Consider the following 23,414-nt stretch of genomic DNA (forward strand, 5'->3'; position numbering starts at 1 on the left):
CACTGAAGCTGATGTATTTTTAGCAGGGGCTGTGATCCCTTATCGGGCTCTTCTCTATTGTGCCAAAGCATTGTGTTACCACTGCATGAGACTTTCCCTCCAGCTAACTGCATACAAAAGTTCAAACCAACCAGTCCAATGGGGAATTACAAATCAAGACCCACTCAAACCTGTACAGGTAAACATTAAGCTTCTTTAATTGACTGATTGATTAGCTCTGTTCATGCATAGGTTAATATCAATAGATTAAGACTAACATTTTCAGTCTTTCAATTCTTGTTGACATTTACAATCTCCATTGACTGTGAGTAATTATTGTTCTGTATGTAACGTTTGATTATACAGTGGGTGTCTATTGTGTCCATGTTCTGTTGTGGTCTTGACTCAATGTTTTGCTTTAGATGAGTGGAAAAAGAAAGTGAGTGAGTCATATGCTGTTATAATTGAGAGACTGGAGGAGGACTTGAGAATTAAAGAGGAGGAGTTTAAGGAACTCAAGCATGTTTTCAGGTGAGATTGATTCAAAATAAGAGCTGTGTTATAACCTCTTTTGTAGTGTACTATTATTAGTGTATACAAACGTGGACATATACAGGCTCGGCTTCACAGAAAGAGCTTGGATTAGGCCAGGATTAGGTCTTAGTTCAACTAGGACATTTAAGTAGCTTTTTGAAATGTTCCTTAGAAAAATGTGTCTTACTGTTGTGTAAGATGTCATAAAACTCTAGATGGCGCATGCTTATACAGTCCCTGACAAAAGTCTTGTCGCTTATCTATTTTGTAGAAATACCTGATATTAACCTGACTTTTAATTAATCAATTGGTGTTATAAATAGCTCATATGAAAAGCTAAAACCCTCCCAAATGATGTTTAATGCACCGAAATAAATAATTTTCACAGAAGAAATATTTATCATTTAATCAAGACAGAAAGGTCAAATTTTGGCAAGACAAAAGTTTTGTCGCCTATACAGAAATGTAACAAATTTACTGCAAATACAAAAATATGTCAGCAAATTAAGTTGTGGTGCTGTGAGATCCAAATGTAATATCTTCCTTGAGCTTGAAGGACTGCATCCATGCGGTTTGGCAAGGATTCATACAATTTATTGATGAAGTCATCAGGAATAGCTAAGAAAGCAGTCTTGCATGCCTCCCAGAGTTCATCAATATTCTTTGGTTTCGTCTTCCATGCATCCTCTTTCATCCTACCCCACATATGCTCAATGATGTTCATGTCTGGTGACTGGGCTGGCCAATCCTGGAGCATCTTGATCTTCTTGCCTTGAGGAACTTTGATGTGGAGATGGAAGTATGCGATGGAGCACCGTCCTGCTGCAGAATTTGGCCTCTTTTATGGTTGGGAATATAAGAGGTAGCTAAGATTTCTTGGTATTTTAGACTATTGATGTTGCCTTCCACCCTGCAGATCTCTCGCACACCCCCAAACTGGATGTAACCCCAGACCATGATTTTTCCGCCACCAAACTTCACTGTTTTCCGGGTGAATCTTGGATCCATTCAGGCTTCAGTAGGTCTCCTGCAATATTTGCGGCGACTGTGGTGTAATTCAACAGAAGATTCATCTGAAAAATCCACCTTCTGCCACTTTTCCAGCGTCCATCCTTTTAGCAGGCTGTGGGCCTCGGCAAATGCCACACTGTTTTTCAATTGTATTTTGTTTAGTGCTGGCTTCTGGGCACTGATTCGACCATAGAGGCCATTTCGAGACAGAATCCGACAAACTGTTCTGGTTGACACAGGGACTTCAGGTGACCAGGTCTCGTGGAGCTCTGCTGCAGTGGAAAATGGGCTGGCCTTGGATTTTCAAGCCAACAAACGGTCTTCTCGAGCAGTTGTCTTGCGGGGTCTGCCTGACCTGGGCTTGTCAAAAACGTCTCCAGTCTCTTCAAATCTTGTTTTTATCCTCTGCACTTGACGCTGAGACACATTGAAGGTGTCTGCCACATCAGCAGTGGATCTGGTCTTCAGCCTCTTGATAATCAAAACTTTAGTCTCAGGGTGAATCTTAGGCATGTTTGCAGAGGTCTAGTTGCAGTTGATGTGAAGGTCTAGTGTACTGGGGTTCTTTTTATACACACTTGAGACCTAATTGATCCAATATTAGTCACAGGGGAAGCTCATATGACAAGGCGACAACACTTATGTCTTTGCAATAATTTACTCAATGGGCTTTACCAAGCTGTGAATATTAGAATACTTTTTGACAGTTTTGTTTTTCACTGAAACATTATTTAAAAAGCTGTTGGGATTAAAATGAGCCATTTCTTGTAAAAAAAATCTTGATTAAAAATATATTTCAGTGGCACTTTAGGTCAATTTGTACACAAGTGACAAGACTTTTGTCTGGGACTGTAGGTCCTTAACTTAATTGTTCTCTATTCGGCACACTGTTTTATCAGTTACCAGTGTGCTTGCTACTCAACTTCTATATACTTGGTTAGTTATTGCTGTAGCGGCAGTGTGCTTTCAGAAACCCTCCACCTCCCCCAGCTCCACCTGTATTGATCTGCTATGGGTAATTCATGTATTCTATATTATACAGCAGCTGTTGTATGCTAAAGATGCTAATGCGTCAGTCGCTAGCTGCTTGAGGCCAGGGGAGTGAGGTGTACACACGCACAGGCAGCTCATACTGACCTGTGTTTGTTAAATTGGCAGTAGCAGCAATAATCAACAGTAAAATTGTTGCTGATCTATTCCACAAAGACCAGACATAATAACAGTGTCATATCCATAATCATGTCAAACACTCAGAGAATTGTCATGACAGAACTATTATAAAAACACTAAGGAGAAAGTAAAAGGAAAGATCTGTTTAAGCAATTTTTTATTATCTTGAGCTGAGCATGTTTTAACATGATTTTAACACAATTTTACAGCTCAGAAGAAGCATTCAATAAAGTGAACCTGAATTATCGCACCGAGGGTGGATTGTCCCTGCTTCATCTCTGCTGCATATGTGGAGGTAGATCTAAGACAGTTAAAACTTTTAAAGTTATATCTACTATGATGCAATGATATTGAAAACATCATAGGTACATGACTCATTAAAACTGACATTTCCTTTGCATTAACTTATTTAGTGTTGAATTATGATATTTAACTTACTTTTTAGAAATTCCCCATTTAATTGCTTGATGCATTACATTCTGTGGTTATGGTAGTTTCATACATTTCAATGTTTTTGTTCAAAGTTGATTTCTTTTCCCGCAACCAGGGAATAAAGTTCACATCAGGACCCTCATGCTGAAAGGTTTGCGTCCATCCAGACTCACTCGGAATGGATTCACTGCTCTGCACCTGGCTGCATTTAAAGTCAGTCAAGTGTTCATTTGGAATGCTGGGATGCTTTTTTTCTTATGAATAATTCAAAATACTGTGTGCTAGAAATTAATTATGTTAAAAATGCGATACTTTAGTATTTCTTTCTGTGATGTAGGATAATGCTGAGCTGGTCACTGCACTGCTACATGGTGGGGCAGATATCCAGCAGGTGGGGTATGGAGCTCTTACGGCCCTACATATAGCTACTGTGGCCGCCCATCTTGAGGTGAGTGCTGGACCTGAAATTAAGTTATAAGAATTCTATGGAAGTTTATTCACTTCATATGAGCACATATGACCGACCATCTTTAACACAACATTGCTCATTCAGTATGCTGAATAATGCATGCAATAAAGTGTTAAAGGTACAGTAACAGAAACATCTTTTTAAATTTGAACTAATTTTAGGGTCATATATGATGGACTCTTGCTGCAAATAATCATGTCTGAAGCATTAAAAGGATAGATAGAACTCCTCATTTACTCCCGCTCATGTTGAGTTGAAAACCTGTAAGATTTGGGTTCATCTTTGAAACACAAATTAAGATATTTTAAACGAAACCTGAAAGGTTCCTGTCCCTCTATTGAAAGCCCAGGTAACCAAAACTAGAAAAGATCCAAAAAAGTAATGAAGGCTACACGAAATGAAGTGGTTTAATGAAGAGATATGTATGATGAACTGACTTAATTTAGGCTTTTATTTGTATTTTCATTTGTGTCTTCAAAGAGATGTGTTTGGCACATCATGATGACAAATTTTTCATTTTTGTGTGGACTGTCTAATAGTTTTAAAGCCACAATATGTAATTTTTTTTAAAACATGGTACTCGTGGTAAATTAACAATAATATGTGTTTAGCTATAAATAAAACAGGAAAATCGAGGGTAAAGTGGGTTTGATGTCATTGATAGGTGACGCACAGATTTAAACATTCTTGGAAACATTTGGGATAATGCAAGTACAACATTGTTCTAGTGGTTTTTGGATATTTTAATCCAACAATCTTACATATTGTTCCTTTAAAGGGATACGTCATCCGCTTTTTTCATATTAAACTATGCTTTTCCTTAAAGGTCCTGTTCTTTGCGTGTTTTCGAAGCTTTAATTATGTTTATAGTGTGCAATATAACATGAGTTCATGATTCGCGTGTAAAAAAACACAGTATTTTTCACACAATTTACTTATCCATACAGCGCTGTTTCCTCTGTCCTAAAAATGGCCTGATGATTTCCTTGTTCTATGAAGTCCCTCCTTCAGAAACACATAACGAGTTCTGATTGGGCCAGCGCTTCCCGTGTTGTGATTGGACAGCAGCTTAGCGCACTTTGCCCGGAAAGGTCCCGCCTCTTACCATAACGGGGAGATGCAAGCGCTGAATGCGCGCTCTTCTCCACGTGGGAGAGCAACAAGACCACGCCCCCTATTTTGCGTGTTCTTGTGGGCGGAGGGTTAGTCAACGAACGGTTCTAGTGACGTCATTACATCCCTGCACTTCCTGCTGTAGTCCAAACCGGCCGTTCGCTGTGGGCTTTGAAAGAGAACTTCTGTTAAATAAAATATCTCGCTTGGCATTGAACTTTGAGCGTTATAATTTTACAGGTATTATTTATGCTCTAACAGCAACATTTCACACTAACTAAAGTTTGAAAGATGGAATCGCGAAGAACGGGACCTTTAACTAAGATGATTTAATACATAGGCTACTTTTCAAACTGTTTAAACCTGGCATGAAATAGAAGTTGCAATAGTCTTTTTTTCCCTATTTTGATATATCTGAGTGAAACAACTTCTCAAGAAAAGACAACAACAAGAAATGTAGCTCGGGGCTTAGGGACTTTTGGGAAATTGGCCATTTAAAGGGTTAGTTCACCCAAAAATGAAAATTATTTCATTAATTACTCACCCTCATGTCGTTGGACACCTGTAACACCTTCGTTCATCTTCAGAACACAAATGAAGATATTTTTGTTGAAAGCTGATGGCTGAGAAAGGTTTCAGAAAGGCCTCCATTGGCATTCAGTCCATTCCCACTCACAAGACCCATAAAGGCACTAAAGACGTCAAAACAAAGTCCATCTTACTATAGTTGCTGTACAATAATTTTACCAAGCGACGAGAATAGTTTTTGTGCGCCAAAAAAATCAAAATAATGACTTTATCCGGCAAGTGATTGTCTTCCGTGTAGGTCTCGGACGTGAACTTCCGCGATAGCGCCGCTCCTCATCTTCCGGGTCATGTATTCGAACGGTGGAGCTGCGTCATATTCTTGCGCATGCGTCGAGTTCACGTCAATAACTTGGTGGATAAAGTCGTTATTTTGATTTTTGTGCACACGATAACTATTTTCGTCACATTGTAACATTATTGTACAGCCACTGTAGTGAGATGGACTTGGTAACGAAGTCTTTAGTGCCTTTATGGGTCTTGTGAGTGGTAATGTACTGAATGCCAATGGAGGCCTTTCTGAAGCCTTTCTCAGCCAACAGCTTTCAACAAAAATATCTTCATTTGTGTTCTGAAGATGAACAAAGGTCTTACGGGTGTCCAACGACATGAGGGTGAGTAATTAATGAAATAATTTTCATTTTTGAGTAAACTAATCCTTTAAATTGATTAAATAGACAGGTTGTCCCGCCCTCACGCCAGTAAACGCATCACCAGAGAAAAGATGTTGCTAGTTAGTATGTTAGTCTTAAAAAATGTGTAATGTTGTGATTTTATTCCAATATAAAAAATAAAAGATTTTTGATTTCATGGTGATTTTGAAAGAATTTTTGTACTGGATTCATTGCTGATTTATTTTTTGCTAAAGCCTTTTATTGAAAAGATGAAGTGAAAAGGTTCCCTGCTTTTCCTCAAGGCCGTCGATATTCTCTTGCAACATGGGGCGTACGTCAACGTCCAAGATGCAGTGTTCTTCACCCCTCTGCATATCGCAGCATACTTTGGCCACGAGCAGGTCAGGGTGTACTACTTTGTATCATAAATGTCCATGATCAACGTAATGGTGTGCTCATGATCTTTCTTTTTTCTTGCGGGACAGGTGTGCAAGCTTCTTATGAAGTTTGGGGCTGATGTCAATGCGAGTGGAGAGGTAGGGGACAGGCCGCTTCACCTGGCCGCAGCTAAAGGCTTTCTGGGCATTGTCAAACTTTTGATGGATGACGGCAGCAAAACTGATGGTGAGAGCTTGTTGCTCGTACTCTAAAACTGAATTGAATTGAACTGACACCTTTTCCCTCTTTACAACTCGTTTCCATAATTGATTTACGTCTCGACTCTGTACAGCCAATGCTCAGGACAACGAGGACCACGTCCCCCTTCATTTCTGCGCTCGCTTTGGACACCAGGAGGTCGTCCGTTTTTTACTGCAGGGCAGCTTTGATTTACAGCCGCACTCTGTCAACATCTACGGGGACACACCTCTCCACCTGTGAGTTCACCTGAGAAGTGAATCACGCACAACACAAGGTGGCAGTTAAACTCAACAAATAATCTGTGATTCGGACAGCAGTCATTGTGATTCTGATTTGAGTGTCATATTCCCCGTCAGAGCATGCTACAATGGAAAGTTTGAAGCGGTGAAAGAGATCATTCAGTTGTCTGGTACGGAGAGTCTGTCTAAGGAGAACATCTTCAGTGAGACAGCTTTTCACAGGTAACATTCCCTCAGTTTGTTCAATGCCCTTCACATTTTAATTAACCATTATTAAAGTAGGCATGAAACAGAAGTTGGGATCATATCCTTTCCTATTTGTGATGTGTAGGCCTATCCAAGCAAAACAGCTTCTTGAACAAGGAAAAAATGTCTTGATTTTGTCCATGGGGATTTGATTGGATGGTTCAGGTTTTTTATTGGTCGATCTCATCGAAGAGAAAAGATGTGTGAGGGGAATTTATTTTGATTAAGTATTACGAGGGCTCACTCATTTACTAAAAAATGGTCAATTTTGATTTCATGGTGATTTTAGTGTATGCATTCCAAATGGACATCTGACAGAATACACCTCTGTAATAAGGTTAAGATCCCTGCTGATCTTATTGTTACATACTAAATGAAGGCCTAATCTTACTCTGTAGTGCCTGCACCTATGGCAAGAACCTGGAAATGGTCAAGTATCTGCTCAGTCAGAATGCCATGAGCATCAACCATCAGGGGAGAGATGGACACACAGGTAAGATGACAGCAGTAATCTATGCCAGAAATAAAGACAATAATCAGTTTTTTTATCATTTGTCTTGACATCTTAATGTTTGTAAGTCATATGTTATATGAATTATGTTGATATTCTGGTTGACCATTGAAACAACAGGTCTGCATAGCGCCTGTTTCCATGGACACATCCGACTGGTCCAGTTTCTTTTGGACAACGGGGCAGATATGAATCTGGTGGCTTGTGACCCTAGCCGTTCCAGTGGAGAAAAGGATGAACAGACATGCTTAATGTGGGCTTATGAGAAAGGTTAGTTATGTCTGTCTGTCTGTTTTATAATTTATATAATACATAATTTAACATAACTTTAATTATATCAAATGATGTCTATAATGTCAAATTAGGAACATTGCTCTTGATCTATCACATTTTCGAACTCGAAAGGCTAAAATCAACCGAAAAAAGGTTTGATTTTCATGTATGTGACAGATTTTTTTAAATATACATCTTATTATCCATGTATGCATGTTCTTTTTAGGCCACGATGCCATTGTTACTCTTCTAAAACACTACAAACGGCCTCAGGACGATTCACCATGCAATGAGTATTCTCAACCAGGAGGGGGTATGAGACACTCTCCACATGTAGCCTGACAGATTTGTACTGTGCATTAGCTCTATGGACAATTCTGTTGACAATTTTCAGGAAAGCATGAGAAAAAAAGTTAATTTTTGCTAGTTGTGTCTGTTGCAGATGGGTCTTATGTTTCTGTCCCCTCTCCCCTGGGAAAGATCAAAAGTATGACTAAAGGTAAAACACACACACATACACACACTTAGAGCTGACTCACAGAATCACTGTTGCTATGTTACTATTTTTATGCCCTGAAATACTGCTACCCACTGTCACCAAAATCATCAGAGAGTCAGTGAGTCAGAAACGGTCTCCAAACATCCTCCCACTGCCGGATTGCTACAGTTTAAACCTTTAGTTTGAATCTGCCACAGATGTTACAAATAACATAACCCATCTTTCATGACTCATTGGCATATGTCAACAACATAAGACAAAATGAAACCTCATTAGAGTTTCAAACAATGATTGATGTGAAGGTATAAAATAAACAAACTCCTGTTTACCCTCTTTCCTCTTCAGAGAAGGCAGATGTGCTTCTCCTGAGAGCAAGCCTTCCATCAAACTTCCACCTTCAACTCTCTGAACTGGAGTTTAACGAGATTATTGGATCAGGTACGTCAATTTAATAATAAATATTAGCTTTCCATGAGTACCCATTAAACCCTAATTGACTTAAACACTGCAACGATAGGCTCCTTTGGAAAGGTCTACAAAGGAAGGTGCCGCAATAAGATAGTTGCGATTAAACGGTAAGAACTCTTTACTTGTTTTTCTTTATTGTCTACATCACGTATACAAAGCAAACTGCATGATATTCATGCCTTTTCACAGGTACCGTGCAAACACGTACTGCTCAAAATCAGACACTGATATGTTCTGTCGGGAGGTTTCCATCTTGTGTCGTCTCAACCACCCCTGTGTGATCCAGTTTGTGGGGGCATGTTTGGACGACCCCAGTCAGTTTGCCATTGTAACGCAATATGTGTCCGGAGGATCACTCTTCTCACTGTTGCACGAGCAGAAGAGGTAATATTACTTTTTAAGGTTTATATTACTTATATGAGGTTTATATTACTTATATATTTTTTCATTATATCAAATACTGCTACATGCTAGTGCTCGTACTCATTAGCACACATTGTTTCTGCAATTAATTTTAATATATTTTATAACATAATACTTTCACATTGAGTCACCAAAATAATGTAGAAACATAAATACAGTATATTTTAAATATTTGTTATTAATTATAGCCATTCAACATTATAGTACAATTGTATATATAAATTGTATATATAAAAAACCAACAACTTTTAATTTATGTGAACTTAAAACAATCTTCTCATAAACCCATTGTAATAAATGTCACATCTAGCTATACCTTTTATATATATCAGGGCTCAACGCTCAAAGGGTTTTTTCTACAGACTTGTTCAGATTTGTATCTGCCCTGCTAAAATGCAGTTGATTTTGACCCATCCAGGCAGGTCTAACAGGTAAATATACCTAAATTGAATAATCAAATCTTCACTGAATAAATTATAAATTGAATGTAGATGAATCCTTATTATAGCTACAAAAGTGATTCAGTCAAGAGGAGTGAATGACTATATCTTTGTCTTTTGTTCTTTGGTTAACATTAAAGGATTAGTGCACCAAAAATGAAAAATCTGCCATTAATTGCTCACCCTCATGTCATTCCAAACCAGCAAGATCTTTGTTCATCTTCAGAACACAAATGAAGATATTTTTAATGAAATCCGAGAGCTCTTTAACCCCTCAATAGACAGCAATTTTATTACCACTTTCAAGGCCCCAAAAGGTAGTGAAGTCATCAATCCTTCGTCAAAATATTCCGTGTCTTAATGACTTAATTTTATGACATGACGAGAATGTTTTTGTGTGCAAGGATACTTGCGAATAACATGCTTTTTTGGGTTCTCAAAAGAGAACTCAATGCTGTGCTGGTACACTGTAAAAAATTATTTAGAAAAAAAGTTACCTGGTTGCCTTAAAATTTTGAGTTCATTGAAATTAAAATTTTGAGTTAATACAATGAACATTTTTTGAGATTCGACAATATTTATTAAAATATTATTAAAAGATTTTGTAAGCATATTGGGTAATTGTGTGTGTTTAATTTCCTGGTAGTTAAACATGCCAAATAGTGCTATTTTCATGATTTATCAAAAAAAATTGATGTGGTTCAGATATAATAATATTTTGAGTTTCTATTTATTAAACAAATTTCTGTCATTGTATCAACTCAATTTTTTAAATTTCAATAAACTCTAAATTTTAAGGCAACCAGATTACTTACTTTTTTAAGTTAAACCAACAAAAACCAACACATTTTTTATTACAGTGTACGCTGTCTGAACTTAGAAGGGCCATTCTGTCATTCGAATGATTTCTAAAGGATCATGCGACACTGAAGACTGGAGTAGTGATGCTGAACATTCAAAGCTTTTTTCACAGGAATAAATGTACATTTATTACATTTATTACATTACATTATTACAAAAGCCGCGACTATAAGTGACCAGAAGAAACATTTGAAACAATCCAGGATCTGTTCATACATTAAGACTTTCATCAATGCCAGTAAGCGTCTGATTTGCTTCATAGTGCGCCATATGCAGTTTAAGGTGATCATCATCTCATTGATCTGTTTGAGTTGGAATGATGGGAGTGTGCATTGATCAGTGGCGGGAAAGAGGTGTTCATTTGATGTCTTTACATTCAGAATCATTGATCTGCAGTCCAAGCTCATCATTGCCATTGATGTGGCCAAGGGCATGGAGTACCTGCACAATCTGACCCAACCAATCATTCACAGAGATCTCAACAGGTTAGTCACCATCATCATCATCATCATCATCATCATCATCATTTCCACATGCTTCGTTCAGTACATTGGTGTTTATCGGTCCAGTTGTTAAAAGCATCCTATTACATGATAATCAGTATATTTTTAGACTGTCAATGCTGGCTGTGATGATGAAACAGTATTCTGAGCTCTTTGTTTTAAACCTCCCTTCACCTAGTGATATTTTTTCAGTCATAATATTCTGCTCTATGAGGATGGACACGCTGTGGTGGCTGATTTTGGAGGTAAGGAAAGCCACCCACATTTAACATGACACCTGAGCTGAAGTCTTTCCTCACTTGATTTAGTTAGAGTAAAAACAGTTGAGTTAACATTGGAAATCTTGGATTCAAAATCGAATTTCATTGGTGACCATGTAAACTCCTTTGCGCAAAGGGTCATATTTTCTTGGTTTCATTGAAGCAAAAGTTCTCGCTACTGTCAATCACAAGTTTTTACACGTCGTTTGAGCAAAAGATGGACAAACCAAATACATTGTTATATATTTCAACTAGACTTTTTCAAATTTGGTATGTTGATACTATCATTTGTAATGAAAAAAACTACTTTTGAATAAAATGTAATTTTATGTAATGACATTGTTTTGTATTGTTCTGCAGAGTCTCGCTTCCTTTTGTCTGTGGATGAGGACAATATGACTAAACAACCCGGGGTACAGACATTCTGTGTTTTTGGTTAATTCTGTTTATCAATTAACACCAAAAAGGTAATGAATGCATTAATAGCCACCTACAAATCCTGTGAGCAATGTTAATGCTGCTTACAGTGTGATTTTGGCTCTCTTGTATGTCATGTTGAGTACGTCAGTGTGTCTTTGGGGAGGTATATGTGCCTGTCCTTTGGGGTTAGCAGACGTTTTGTTTTGTGCTCGTAATTTTTTTCTCTCCCTGATGCTGTGCAGAACCTGCGATGGATGGCCCCAGAGGTGTTTACCCAGTGTACACGCTACACAGTGAAAGCAGACATGTTCAGCTATGCCCTCTGCTTATGGGAGCTGCTCACGGGCGAGATTCCATTTGCACATCTCAAACCAGGCACTACACCTCTATATTCACTACTATAATAGCTTATATTGGTTAGAGGTTTCTAGCTAACTACATCTTCTAAGAACCTTTTACTAACGTTTCCAATAAATTATAAAAATTATAAAAATATTTCCTGAACATTTCAAATGTAAACCGTTTTTTAAAAAACTGAATAAAAGCCTGAAGTCAATCTGTTCATATGGACTAAGCCGCTAAATTCATATGGATTAGTTTTACAATCTCGTTCTGAACTCTTTGACATGTCAAAGTGCCAGTTGCTTAGCTGTCAATGGAGGGACAGAAAGCTCTCAGATTTCCTCTAAAAGATCTGCATTTGTGTTCTGAAGATGAATAAAAGTCTTGCAGGTTTAGAACGACATGAGGGTGAGTAATTAATGATAGAATTTTATTTTTTTGGTGAACTATCCCTTTAAAGGGTTAGTTCACCCAAAAATGAAATTTCTTTCATTAATGACTCGCCCCACCCTTACGAAACAAAAATATATTGCAATATACTAGAATTTATATTGCAATACATTAGAAAATATATTTCAATGTATCAGAAACTTCCTCATATATTTGAAAATATATAGCAATATATGGATGGACAACCTATTGCTATATATTGATTCATATATTAAAATACATTGATATACAAACAAAACTGAATTATTTCATGTATGTTTATTGAAACAAAGTATTTTTTGTGAGTTAAGCAAGCTGCATATGTTTACAGAGGTTGATTAACAATAGCCCAAATCAGATGGTGCATGACATTCAATATATTTTCTATATTTAGAAAATATTTCTATTGGGGCCGGGACTTTAACGCGTTAATTAAGATTAATTAATTACGTGACTTTAACGCGTTAATTAATTACGCAAAAAAATAAAAAAAAATTTACCACACTTATTTTTGCACCGCGGAACGTTTTTCAATGAATGAGTTTCGACGGACCAATTAAACTGGAACACCAACAAGCGCTCCGGAGTCACGACAACTACGAACCATGTGAATATGAACGAAGCTATGGAACGAAGAAGCTGATGAGACTGCTTTGCTTGGCCCCGTGGGTGGGAAATTTAGTTTTAAAAAACGAAAGAATGGAAGCGTCGTCAAGAGCGTGGTTGTGTGCAAGCTATACAACAAGGAATTCGCGTATCACCGCAGCACATCGAGCCTCAAATATCACAAAAATGCTTTTGCTAAACTGGCAAACATTGCACTAGTCTGCTGGACTGAAATAAATAAACAATATTTTGTTGATTAAGCTTATGTATTCAGTCATTATTCAATGGTATACTAAAAATACATGTGAAAAATTACTTCTCATTGTTCTCAGGTCAAATATTTATATGGAATTAAAATGCGATTAATTAATTACAAAGCCTCTAATTAATTAGATTATTTTTTTTAATCGAGTCGCGGCCCTAATTTCTATATTATATTTTAATCTGTTATATTTTAAAATATATGACAGACAGTGTACATTAGATTATTTCATATTTACCATGTATACAATATTTATGATAATTATATACTATGTAATATAAATCAATATATTTAAGACATATGTTCCCATATAAATCTGATTATATTATCCAGTACATTGAGGTATATTATCTCATATAATTTTACATATATACAATGACTCTTCCAATATATAATTTCATATATTGTAGGATATATTTCAATATACAGAGCAATATATTCAATAGTATAATATGTATTTATTCAATATATGAAAACGGCAATAATTGCAGTATTGTCCCATATATTGCAATATATAACTTGCATATATAATATATTATTATATAATATATCATATGATATATTACCATGTAAATTTCACAATATATGGAGACACATGAAATATATTGTCAACTAATATATTGAGAAATATATTGTCAACTAATATATTGAGAAATATATTTTTGTTGCGTAAGGGCAATGTCGTTCCACACCCGTAAGACCTCCGTTAATCCTCGGAACACAGTTTAAGATATTTTAGATTTAGTCCGAGGCCTTTTTGTCCTTTGAATGTAAGTGTATGCCCACTTGTTGTCTACGTCCAGAAGGTAATGAAAACATCATCAGAGTAGTCCATATGTGACATCAGTTGGTTAGTTAGACTTTTTTGAAGCGTCGACAATACATTTTGGTCCAAAAATAACAAAAAATACAACTTTATTCAGCATTGTCTTCTCTTCCGTGTTCCTCAAATAAATATTCAAATGGTCATGAATCTTGATTCAGATCGCGAGTCAAACTGGCAAACTGCTGAAATTACGTGACATTGGCGATACGAATCACGAATCAATCTGCTGGTTCGTGAGCTTTTGAATCTTTATTTGAGGTTTGAAAACAAACCCAGAAGAGAAGACAATGCGGAATAAAGTCGTATTTTTTTCATTTTTGGACCAAAATGTATAGTCAACGCTAAAAAAAAGTCTAACTAACCAACTGATGTCACATATGGACTACTCTGATGATGTTTTCATTACCTTCTGGACGTGGACAACAAGTGGGCATACACTTACATTCAAAGGACAGAAAGGCCTCGGACTAAACCTAAAATATCTTAAACTGTGTTCCGAGGATGAACGGAGGTCTTACGGGTGTGGAATGACATTGGGGCGAGTCATTAATGAAAGAAATTTCATTTTTGGGTGAACTAACCCTTTAAGGAAACATCATTTGTTTTTATCATTCTTTAGTTTTTGGGAAAGTTACTTTTGAACGTTCTCTAAACTTTCTGAAACAAAAATATGTTAAAATAAAAATGTTAGGTTAACATCCAACTAAAACAATGCTCCATGTATAAATAAAACAATTTTGTACTAATGTTTTAAGAACATTATTAAAAACCAGATAACTTTAAACAAACATTCTATTAGGAAGAACATTCGTTCATAACCTTGTCGGAACATTAGCAAAAGCTGGTATATAACGTTTAACTTGCTTCGGGATTGCAAATTAGTTTTTACCTGAATTGTCATAGTTTGAAAAGCAAGATGACTTAGAAACTATTCAAATTAATTAAAATGATTAAATCAAATATTATTAGTATTATATTATAATATAATTTTGATTAAATTTGAACTCAAATGGTCCCACCCCTATTTCTGAATTCTTTACAGCTGCAGCCGCTGCCGATATGGCGTATCATCATGTCCGTCCTCCGATTGGTTACTCAATCCCCAAACCCATCTCAGCACTGCTGATGAGGGGCTGGAATGTCTGTCCAGAGGTGAGGCTAGCATAATTACATCTAGCATAAATATGCCCAGTAAAGAAGTCACATATAGTAGGTTTATCAGCACAATCACTATGACCTTTGTTTAGCTGTGTGTGGTATTTTATCAAATTTAGTTGCTTAGGTTAAGAGGTGAGAAGCACCAAATAATTCCAAGTATCTACAACATTTATTAAAAAAAGGATGAAAGCTAAAATAATGAGCTTAATATAATTTAGGAACATTTCATTTCTAAAAATGTAAGAAATTATGTTTGTGTTGCCTTATATGGCCCTATTAAATCCATTCATAATCAGAGTTTATAATCAGTGAGAATACCCAAAGAAAGTCACATCTCTGGATTTCTATTCCTGTTGATGAGCATCTGGTGGTTAGCTTACCATGTCTCTCTACAACAAAGCTGAATCAGGTGTTTTTTATCATGTACAGCGGCTTTGCAATGTTCTCAGCGCTGGTCCCTCAGGTGCGTGGCAGAAACTGTGTTAAGCGTGCTTGTTAAGAATGTGCCCTGGTACAAAGTGCAGCTTGACTCTATTTTCTGTAGAGCACAGAGCTTTTGCTGAGCAACACTATAAAAGAGCCAGCATGTTTACAGCTTGTCCTGTGCATTAATTTAGTGCTGATTAAAGAGATGCACAACGTATTGTGTTTGTGTGTAGACATTAATTGGCACAGTTGGTTGCAGCAAGGACAAGTAGTGTGGCAGGATCTACACGTGGCTGCAACTTTATTTAACAATAAACCAAAAAAACATGCAGAAGATCAGGAATATTGAAATGAAGGAGAATCAGGACCAATTAGACTAGAATGGACCAAGAACAACTCAAACTGAGGGCTATAAATACTCAAATGCGCCCCATATGACGCACTCCGCTCTATACACTATGACTATGCTATTTTATAAGGTTATTTTGTCAATCAACATCAGAGATAGCCTCTCCCCCTCCACTGTGTAATTAAAGCTGCGACAGTTAAGTGCATGAAATGTCCAACATTCCACACAGTCAAATACATTAAATGTAATTTATTCCTGTGATGACAGCTGAATTTTCAGCAGCCATTACTCCAGTCTTCAGTGTCACATGATCCTTCAGAAATCATTCTATGTTGATTTGCGGCTCAAGAAAATTTAGCATTATCATCACGGTTAAAAAAAAACGTACTACTTAATATTTTTTACAGAAACCTTAATACATTTTTTCTACTTATTCTTTGATAAATAGGAAGCTCAAAAGAACAATGTAAAAGTCCTCACTCTTAATGTCACTTTTGATAAATCTAATGAATCATTTTTAAATTCTAATAATTTAAGTTTGGAACATACTCTGCAAGAACAAAGAAATGTGTTCGTTTTCTCGAGGTGGCAATGTAACAGGCATGCTAGTAGTTGCTGTGCGAGTAAACCTCACTCCTTTGATCTCAAGAGACTGACGCTAGAGGTTGCAGCCTTTAGCATCCTTGTTAGAGCGTCTGACTCTCATGCCACCCGGGTTCGAGTCCCAGTTCGAACAGAAGGGTTTACAGCAAGAACAAGAATGAAGTTTGTTCTGGCCAGTGCATTCCATACTTCACAAGAAAAGCAGGTGGAGATCATCTGCATTTCTCTGCATTAACCACGCCCACTTTAAATGTCTGACCAATTACACAATAGTTCTCAGACACCCGCAAGAAAGAAGTTCTGCTTAGGCGATGTGTCGAGAACAAGCTGCGAGAATTTTTTTCTCTGTTCTTGCGGAGTATGTTGTAGCCTTCAGGGAGAAAAAAAATCATACTAACTGCAAACTTTTCAAGTCCATATATGCTATTCAGCAGAGCAGCTGGTTGGATAGCCAGAGATATGTTTCTGTACTTTTAAACAAACCTCTTTGATAAAAATGTACTATTTTTGACTCTGTGAAAGGAAAGACCCGAGTTTTCCGAGGTGGTTGCCAAACTAGAGGAATGCCTCTGTAACGTAGAGGTAGGATGCATGTACAGAACTTTCATATATATCCTCCATACAATACTATTCTATTTGCCCAATACATATTTTTTATGTGTTTCTATGTGTGTCCAGCTTATGTCTCCAGCCTCCAGTAACAGCAGTGGTTCTCTTTCACCCTCATCCTCCATGGACAGCCTGGTAGCACGTGGCAGTCCTGGACGAAGTCACGTGGCGGCCCTCCGCTCGCGCTTTGAGTTGGAATACGCTCTCAACGCCCGTGCCTATGCATTTTGGACCCAAAAGTACATGTACAAACACACGGGTAGCCTAAATCCACCACAAACATACACACTATTTGAGAATGAGACCATGATATTGCAAAAGAAGAGCCCACCCAACAGCCTATTGCCAAACTACAAAGAAACACCACTGAAAAAACAAATATGAATTTAAAAAGAGGCCATTACATCATACCCATGCATTAATGGCGGAGACAGGTCACCTTGCTCTTTTGTTTGGTCAGTGCCATGCAGTCCAACCACAACACTTTTGTACAGTCTGAAGTGCTGTTGCTTGGAAACTGAGGCATGAAAACAAAAGAAAGCGACTGCAATGAAACTTGCATGGCATTCACACCGAGAGCCTTTGCTGGTGGTCACCTCTTAATTCTTTATGGGTGGTGATGTATGTGTGTGTGTGTTGTGGGGAAACCTGGCAACTGTCAACAAACCCATCAACAAATAAAGTTACAAGGGACTCTGAGTTTGGAGCCTAAATTAGTCATAATCTTTGCAATATGATGTTTTATGTAACTAGATCTAGCAATGTAAGCAGTTTGGTAATATGAGCAATAAATCAGGCTATAAAGTGACACTGTGAATGACTCAAGAGAAAACAAATTCAATAGAAGATCATCTGAGCAGGACAAACCCTGCAAGGCCTCATTGAGCTGATATGACAACAACAGCAAAGAAACAAAAGTGTATCCTATTTAGCTTCATTAAAATTTCATAGCACAAAAGAATCGTGATTGTTCTGTGGTCTTTAGCGTAAACTAATACTTCTCTCATTGTTGAATCAAGCCTCTCTTTTTTTGACAGCTCTGGTCGGAGGTCTTCACAAGGATTGTCTCTGGATGAGCTGAGGAGGAACATGCAGCTCCCACCTATAGACAGAAACGGTTCGTGCCCAACTGGAAGTTATCAAATGTGTGATTCATCTGTTTATGTAATGGCTTAATGTGGGGCAACATTGTTTTTGCATTTTAAATTACATGGAATATGGCAACAATCATGTTGATATAATCATGTTGACATGTTCACAGTTGAAAAAGATGAGAGCACTCTGTTCGTGTTTTTCAGCTTATGGTGCAACAAGTGGGCGGTTGCATTTGAGTGTGTGTCAGTCACTGTGTTCCATGCTATTCCCCACAGGATATGTGTCAGATCCCATGAGCACCATGCGTTTCCATTCATGCAGCAGCAATGGAAGTTTTGAGGACAGCAACTAGAAGCAGCAACTCACCGAAGAACATCACACACAAACAAGTGCTCGCATTCATGACATGTCTAAATGTCCAAAATGTCACAACAAATGTTAATCGACATCAAAACCTCACAAGCAGTCATTTAAGCTCAGAATTATCAACTTGTAATTACGGAAATTCCGACATGACCACACCATAAGAACATCCATATGATATGTGGACACACAAAGTTCAATGTTTGGATGATTTTTATATGTTTGTTTTGTATAATAATGCATAATGTGGTGTTGCATTCAGCATGCATACTAATATCTCAGTCAAAAACTTTTGTACAATGTTTTTATATTGCGTTTGGTATTTTAATGAAAAGACTAATTAGTATACTTCAATATTTTATTATAATTCCAAAAGCAAACAATAACCTTTTTTGACAAATGAACAAATGTGTGAAACAGGAGCTTGACAGGTTATCTAAACAGATAATTAGTAATGTCATCTAACAACACAGGCACTATTAGAGCAATTTGGCCTTGCTTCTGGCATTGAAACATCTCAAGTTTTGATTCTAACTCATGGTCTGCATGACTACGAGCAATAATTCATAAAAGAGGGGGGAAACTAGAAAGAAGCTATCATATCAATGCATGTGAACTGATGATGTGCAAATAATCTAGTGTAAAATCATGAGAACTCCATTAAACTAGTGCCAGTCATTCACGTCACACTGTGCAACAGCAAATTAAAGAGTGCCGGATACTAATTAGGAACAGAGGAAAGTGCAGACATTGGGGTTTTACTTAAATTCTCTTAGTTAAGGTATGCATGTCTGAAGTGTGTTGGTATACTGCTAGTGCAGCCTAACCAACTGGAGGGCTCCACATCATGAATAATTAAATTATTTGTGCTGCGAGCGTCCTACGGTGTCTATTTTCAGTGGGATGTTGATAGCTTCCCTACAAAGAACACAAGACTCACCATGGGGCTCTGATAAGGAAAAGGACGTGACATTATTTTAAACCCATCTATATGGTTTGATGCAGTCCAATCTTTCTCCTGGAGGGCATGCAGAATTTTGCTCAAATGTGCCCTTATACACCTGTCTGGAAGTTTCTAGTAATCCTAAAGACTTTGATTAACTGTTCAAATGTGTTTAATTGGGGTTTGTCCTAAATTCTGTAGGACAGTGGCCCTCCAGGAGTAGGATTGGACGCCCCTGTGTTACATTAGGCAAAAGATTTACCATTGTGCTAATAACTGTTCTCTGTCTGAGCAGTTGTTAATCTCGGATATCCTGCGGGACCAAAAAATCTTGAATCATCCAATGAGAAAGTGCTTAAGGTCTCTGTGCTTAGAGTCTGTTTGAAATGGCCATCAATTACTTTTGTTCTGTTTCCATTCATGTTCCTGCTTCCATCTGACTGTCTGGAATGGAAGTCAACACTTGCGGTGTCCTCTTGGCTCCCATTTTCCGATTTATTGACAATTGTGAGGTCTGTAATTACTGTGATTGTTGGACTCAGTGGCTCGATATACTCTGACTGAGGTCCATGCTCAGGTTTCAAATTGTCCTCCAAACTCTCTAAAGTCTCTTGGTTACTTGCTTCCTCTGTTTGGGCTAAATGTTTGGTTTCATCAGTCATATTTTGTTGATTACTTTGTTTGGACTCTTTTGCATCCAGTTCGACGTTTCTAAGTTCATTATGTTGTTCAGTTTTAGATGGGACTCCGTCTTGAATGTCTTCAGATGTTGCTGTTGTCCCCATGTTTATAATGTCATCTGATGTCAAAGTTTCCTGTCTAGGAGTGTCTTTTTGATTATTGTCTTCATTATTACTTAGTCTTGACCAGGAAGTGACCAAAGAACCTCTAGTTTCTCCAGCCTCCGGGACTATTTCATCTTTGGTTAATGTATGTATGCTGTCTTTTGAGTGATTACTGTAAGAATCTGCTTCTATGGCCTCAACTTTAGTCTCTGTTTTCAAGCTTTCGACTTCAGACTCTGTGTTCTCATTGAAGTTGTTCCTTATGGGAGTTGCAGTTTCCTCTCTACCCTTGAGTGTTTCATCAAGGCCCCCAATATCAGTACTTGGTGGTGTATCTGTAACATCTAACGCTTCACTGTTTAGTCTCTCCTCGGTTTCTTGTGAGATGTGACTCTCTTCATCGAGTGGTTCAATAAACGTCTCAAAATACTTCGATTCTTGATGTATGTTAATCCAGTTACTCACAAGATCCACCCCAACTACTTTAGTTAAAGCTGCTGGATGACCTTCCAGATCATCTGAATCAATGCTCAGAACTGGATCTTGGTCCCCTTTTTTGATATTCTTCACAGGCTGTGATTTCACCGAATGGGAAACTGATGATCCACCCTCTACATTGACAAGACTCTTTTTCTTTTCCAAAGGTTGTGCTGGATCACTGTCCATCCCTTCAGGAGGATCTCTACTTCTCGGTTCATCGTCAGTACCTTTCAGTTCTGGTTCATCTGCTGGGACTTTAGCTTCTGTTGAGACAGTCTCACTTTCTGTATCCTTATTGACCCTCGACTGTGTTGTCTGAGGAGTTATGTTTTCTATGAATGTCGTTGCAGAGGTGTCTGATTCTTTGTCATCCTCTTTGTCCGCTTTTTGGTTGTCACTGCCCTGGTCTTCATGTTCACCGCCCAACTGAGACTCTCTTTCTGAGGGATCTTGAGCATCCAACTTGTTTTCTATCTCTTGCTCTTTTTTGTTACCATTTTCTTCTTCTTTTACATCTTTATCAATCTCTGGCTTTTCCTTGTCATTTATAACTTTTTCAGCACTATCACCAGTTGTCTCACCTTCAGATTTGTCTTGCACTTCCTCTTGGAGATTTTCTTCCACCTTCTCAGCCTCCTCAAGGCCGACATCTTGTCTCTCTCCATTTTCGGCATCTATGTTATTATCCTGCAGGCCATTATTCATCCCAGCAGGTTCACCCAGTTCTTCCTTGGTACTAGCCTCTGTGTCATCCTGGGGCACCCCACTGGAACCAATTTCATGTTTCTCCTGTGAAGCTGATTCCTCATTCTGGTCCTCAAAGTTCTCTTCTAATTTTTGGACTGTAAAAATGTCATCAGAAGCAGCCTCTTTTCCATCTCCTGACTCTAATGTATTTTCACTAATCTCGTTAATATCTGCCATCTCCTTCTCTGGCTCTATCAACTTTTCTCCTGTCTCTAACTCATTCTCTACATCATTTCCATCTGTTCCCTCTGCCATCTCATCCATCTTCCCATCCTCTTCCTGAGACATATTTTCCATCTTTTTATCTGTCCCGTTCTTGATTTCTCCTCTAATCTCAACCTCACTGTTTGGTTTCTCTGGTCCTTCTTCCTCTGCTCCACCACTAAGTATGTTTTTAACCTGTTCTCCATCTTCTGTTTCTTTTTGTTCATCATTCACACCATCATCCTCTTTTTCATTACCCTCTGCCCTCACATTTTGACTTTCCTGTGACTCGTTTAGTCTAACCTCACTGGACAGTTCTCCATCTTCACTTTCTTTATGTTCATCATTTGAACCATCCTTGTCTTTTTCTGTACTGTCCTTATTTTGTTTATCTTCTGCCTTTGAATCTTGATCATCCTCTAACTCATTTTCTTTCTCACCAACTTGGATCTCTTCATCCCCAGGTTTCTCTGCCTCATCTATTCCCAAATCTTCACTTGTATCCTCAACCTCTAGCTCTTTCTCTTCACAACATTTTTCACCATCTTCTTCCTTACCAACAGAGCCCCCACCATCCACCTTGCCATCTGTCTTCTGTACCATTTCCCCAGTTGACCTATCATCCCCAGACTCATCTGCTAGGTCTTCTCTTTCATCTCTGTCTGGCTGTCCATCGCTCCTCCTCTCTATGTTCTGATCTGCGTCATCAGAGTCTCGCTGCCTCTGAGTGTCACCTGCACCTGTTTCTGTATCATTCTCTGTATGAGGTACCGAATCCATCTCTGGAACCTCAGTGTCCAGCATTTCAGTACACATCTCTGGCTCCTGTACTAATGAGTCTTTCTCTTCTTCTTTAGCCTCTGTATTAACCTCTTCATTTGTATCGTCCCAATCCATATCTTTCTCCTGCATGTCCTCAATCTCAGTGTTTACTTCCTCTCTTTTATCTGGTTGTTCAATTTCATTTGTCCTCTCACTTTGTTCGTCCTTCTGTTTTTCCTGTATTTCTAAACTTGCTGCAGCCTCCTGAGTCTGTCCTATTTCTTCTTCTGTGTGGACATAAGGCTCCTGTGCCATTTCCTCACATGCAGACTCCAGTGCTTTGGCTTCACTTTTCTCTGAAATTTCATCCTGTGTGTTTGATGGTTGTGGTGAAGTGAAACCCACCGCAATCTTCGTTTCTGCTCCTGTAAAAGTGAGCATTTAAAATTAAACCATTTCAGATTTATAAATATTTACAAAACTGTCAGTGTTTTTTGTTGTATGAAATATGTGTCTCTCATATTTTGGAAATTAATAAATTAAACATTAATTATACTATATGATCTGTAGACTGCCCAAATAAAAAGGGCGGAAACTTTTTTTTTTTTTTACCTTGGCTGTCCTGTTGGGTCTTCACTGAGGCCCCTTCATCTTCCTCTGTGCTTGTATCACTAAACTCTGGGTCTGAACTACATTGAGATTGCTTCAAAATGGCCTCAGCCAACTTTTCTTGCAT

The 23,414-nt window shown here is 37.9% G+C and overlaps 2 protein-coding genes across 2 annotated transcripts; one reads left to right on the plus strand and one right to left on the minus strand.

Moving 5' to 3' along the window:
• The first annotated feature begins 70 nt into the window (after nt 1-70).
• tnni3k (TNNI3 interacting kinase) lies at nt 71-19,637 on the plus strand. The gene is made up of 25 exons (XM_067414057.1): nt 71-178; nt 402-510; nt 2,904-2,989; nt 3,242-3,339; nt 3,464-3,574; nt 6,210-6,308; nt 6,393-6,531; nt 6,638-6,782; nt 6,903-7,007; nt 7,430-7,524; nt 7,663-7,812; nt 8,042-8,128; nt 8,258-8,314; nt 8,660-8,752; nt 8,832-8,889; nt 8,972-9,166; nt 10,887-10,991; nt 11,202-11,254; nt 11,630-11,682; nt 11,932-12,064; nt 15,197-15,306; nt 17,213-17,272; nt 17,369-17,538; nt 18,337-18,416; nt 18,670-19,637. Exons 1-25 carry the CDS (start codon nt 139-141, stop codon nt 18,744-18,746), a joined length of 2,508 nt encoding a protein of 835 aa, XP_067270158.1. The 5' UTR covers nt 71-138; the 3' UTR covers nt 18,747-19,637.
• On the minus strand, nt 19,098-23,414 carry LOC137038976 (otolith matrix protein OMM-64-like). Its single transcript, XM_067414056.1, has 2 exons — nt 23,291-23,414; nt 19,098-23,103 (listed from the first exon to the last, which is right to left on the minus strand). Exons 1-2 carry the CDS (start codon nt 23,412-23,414, stop codon nt 19,970-19,972), a joined length of 3,258 nt encoding a protein of 1,085 aa, XP_067270157.1. The 3' UTR covers nt 19,098-19,969.

Source organism: Pseudorasbora parva, chromosome 13 (genome assembly GCF_024679245.1).
Source record: "Pseudorasbora parva isolate DD20220531a chromosome 13, ASM2467924v1, whole genome shotgun sequence".
Taxonomy (NCBI): Eukaryota; Metazoa; Chordata; class Actinopteri; order Cypriniformes; family Gobionidae; genus Pseudorasbora; species Pseudorasbora parva.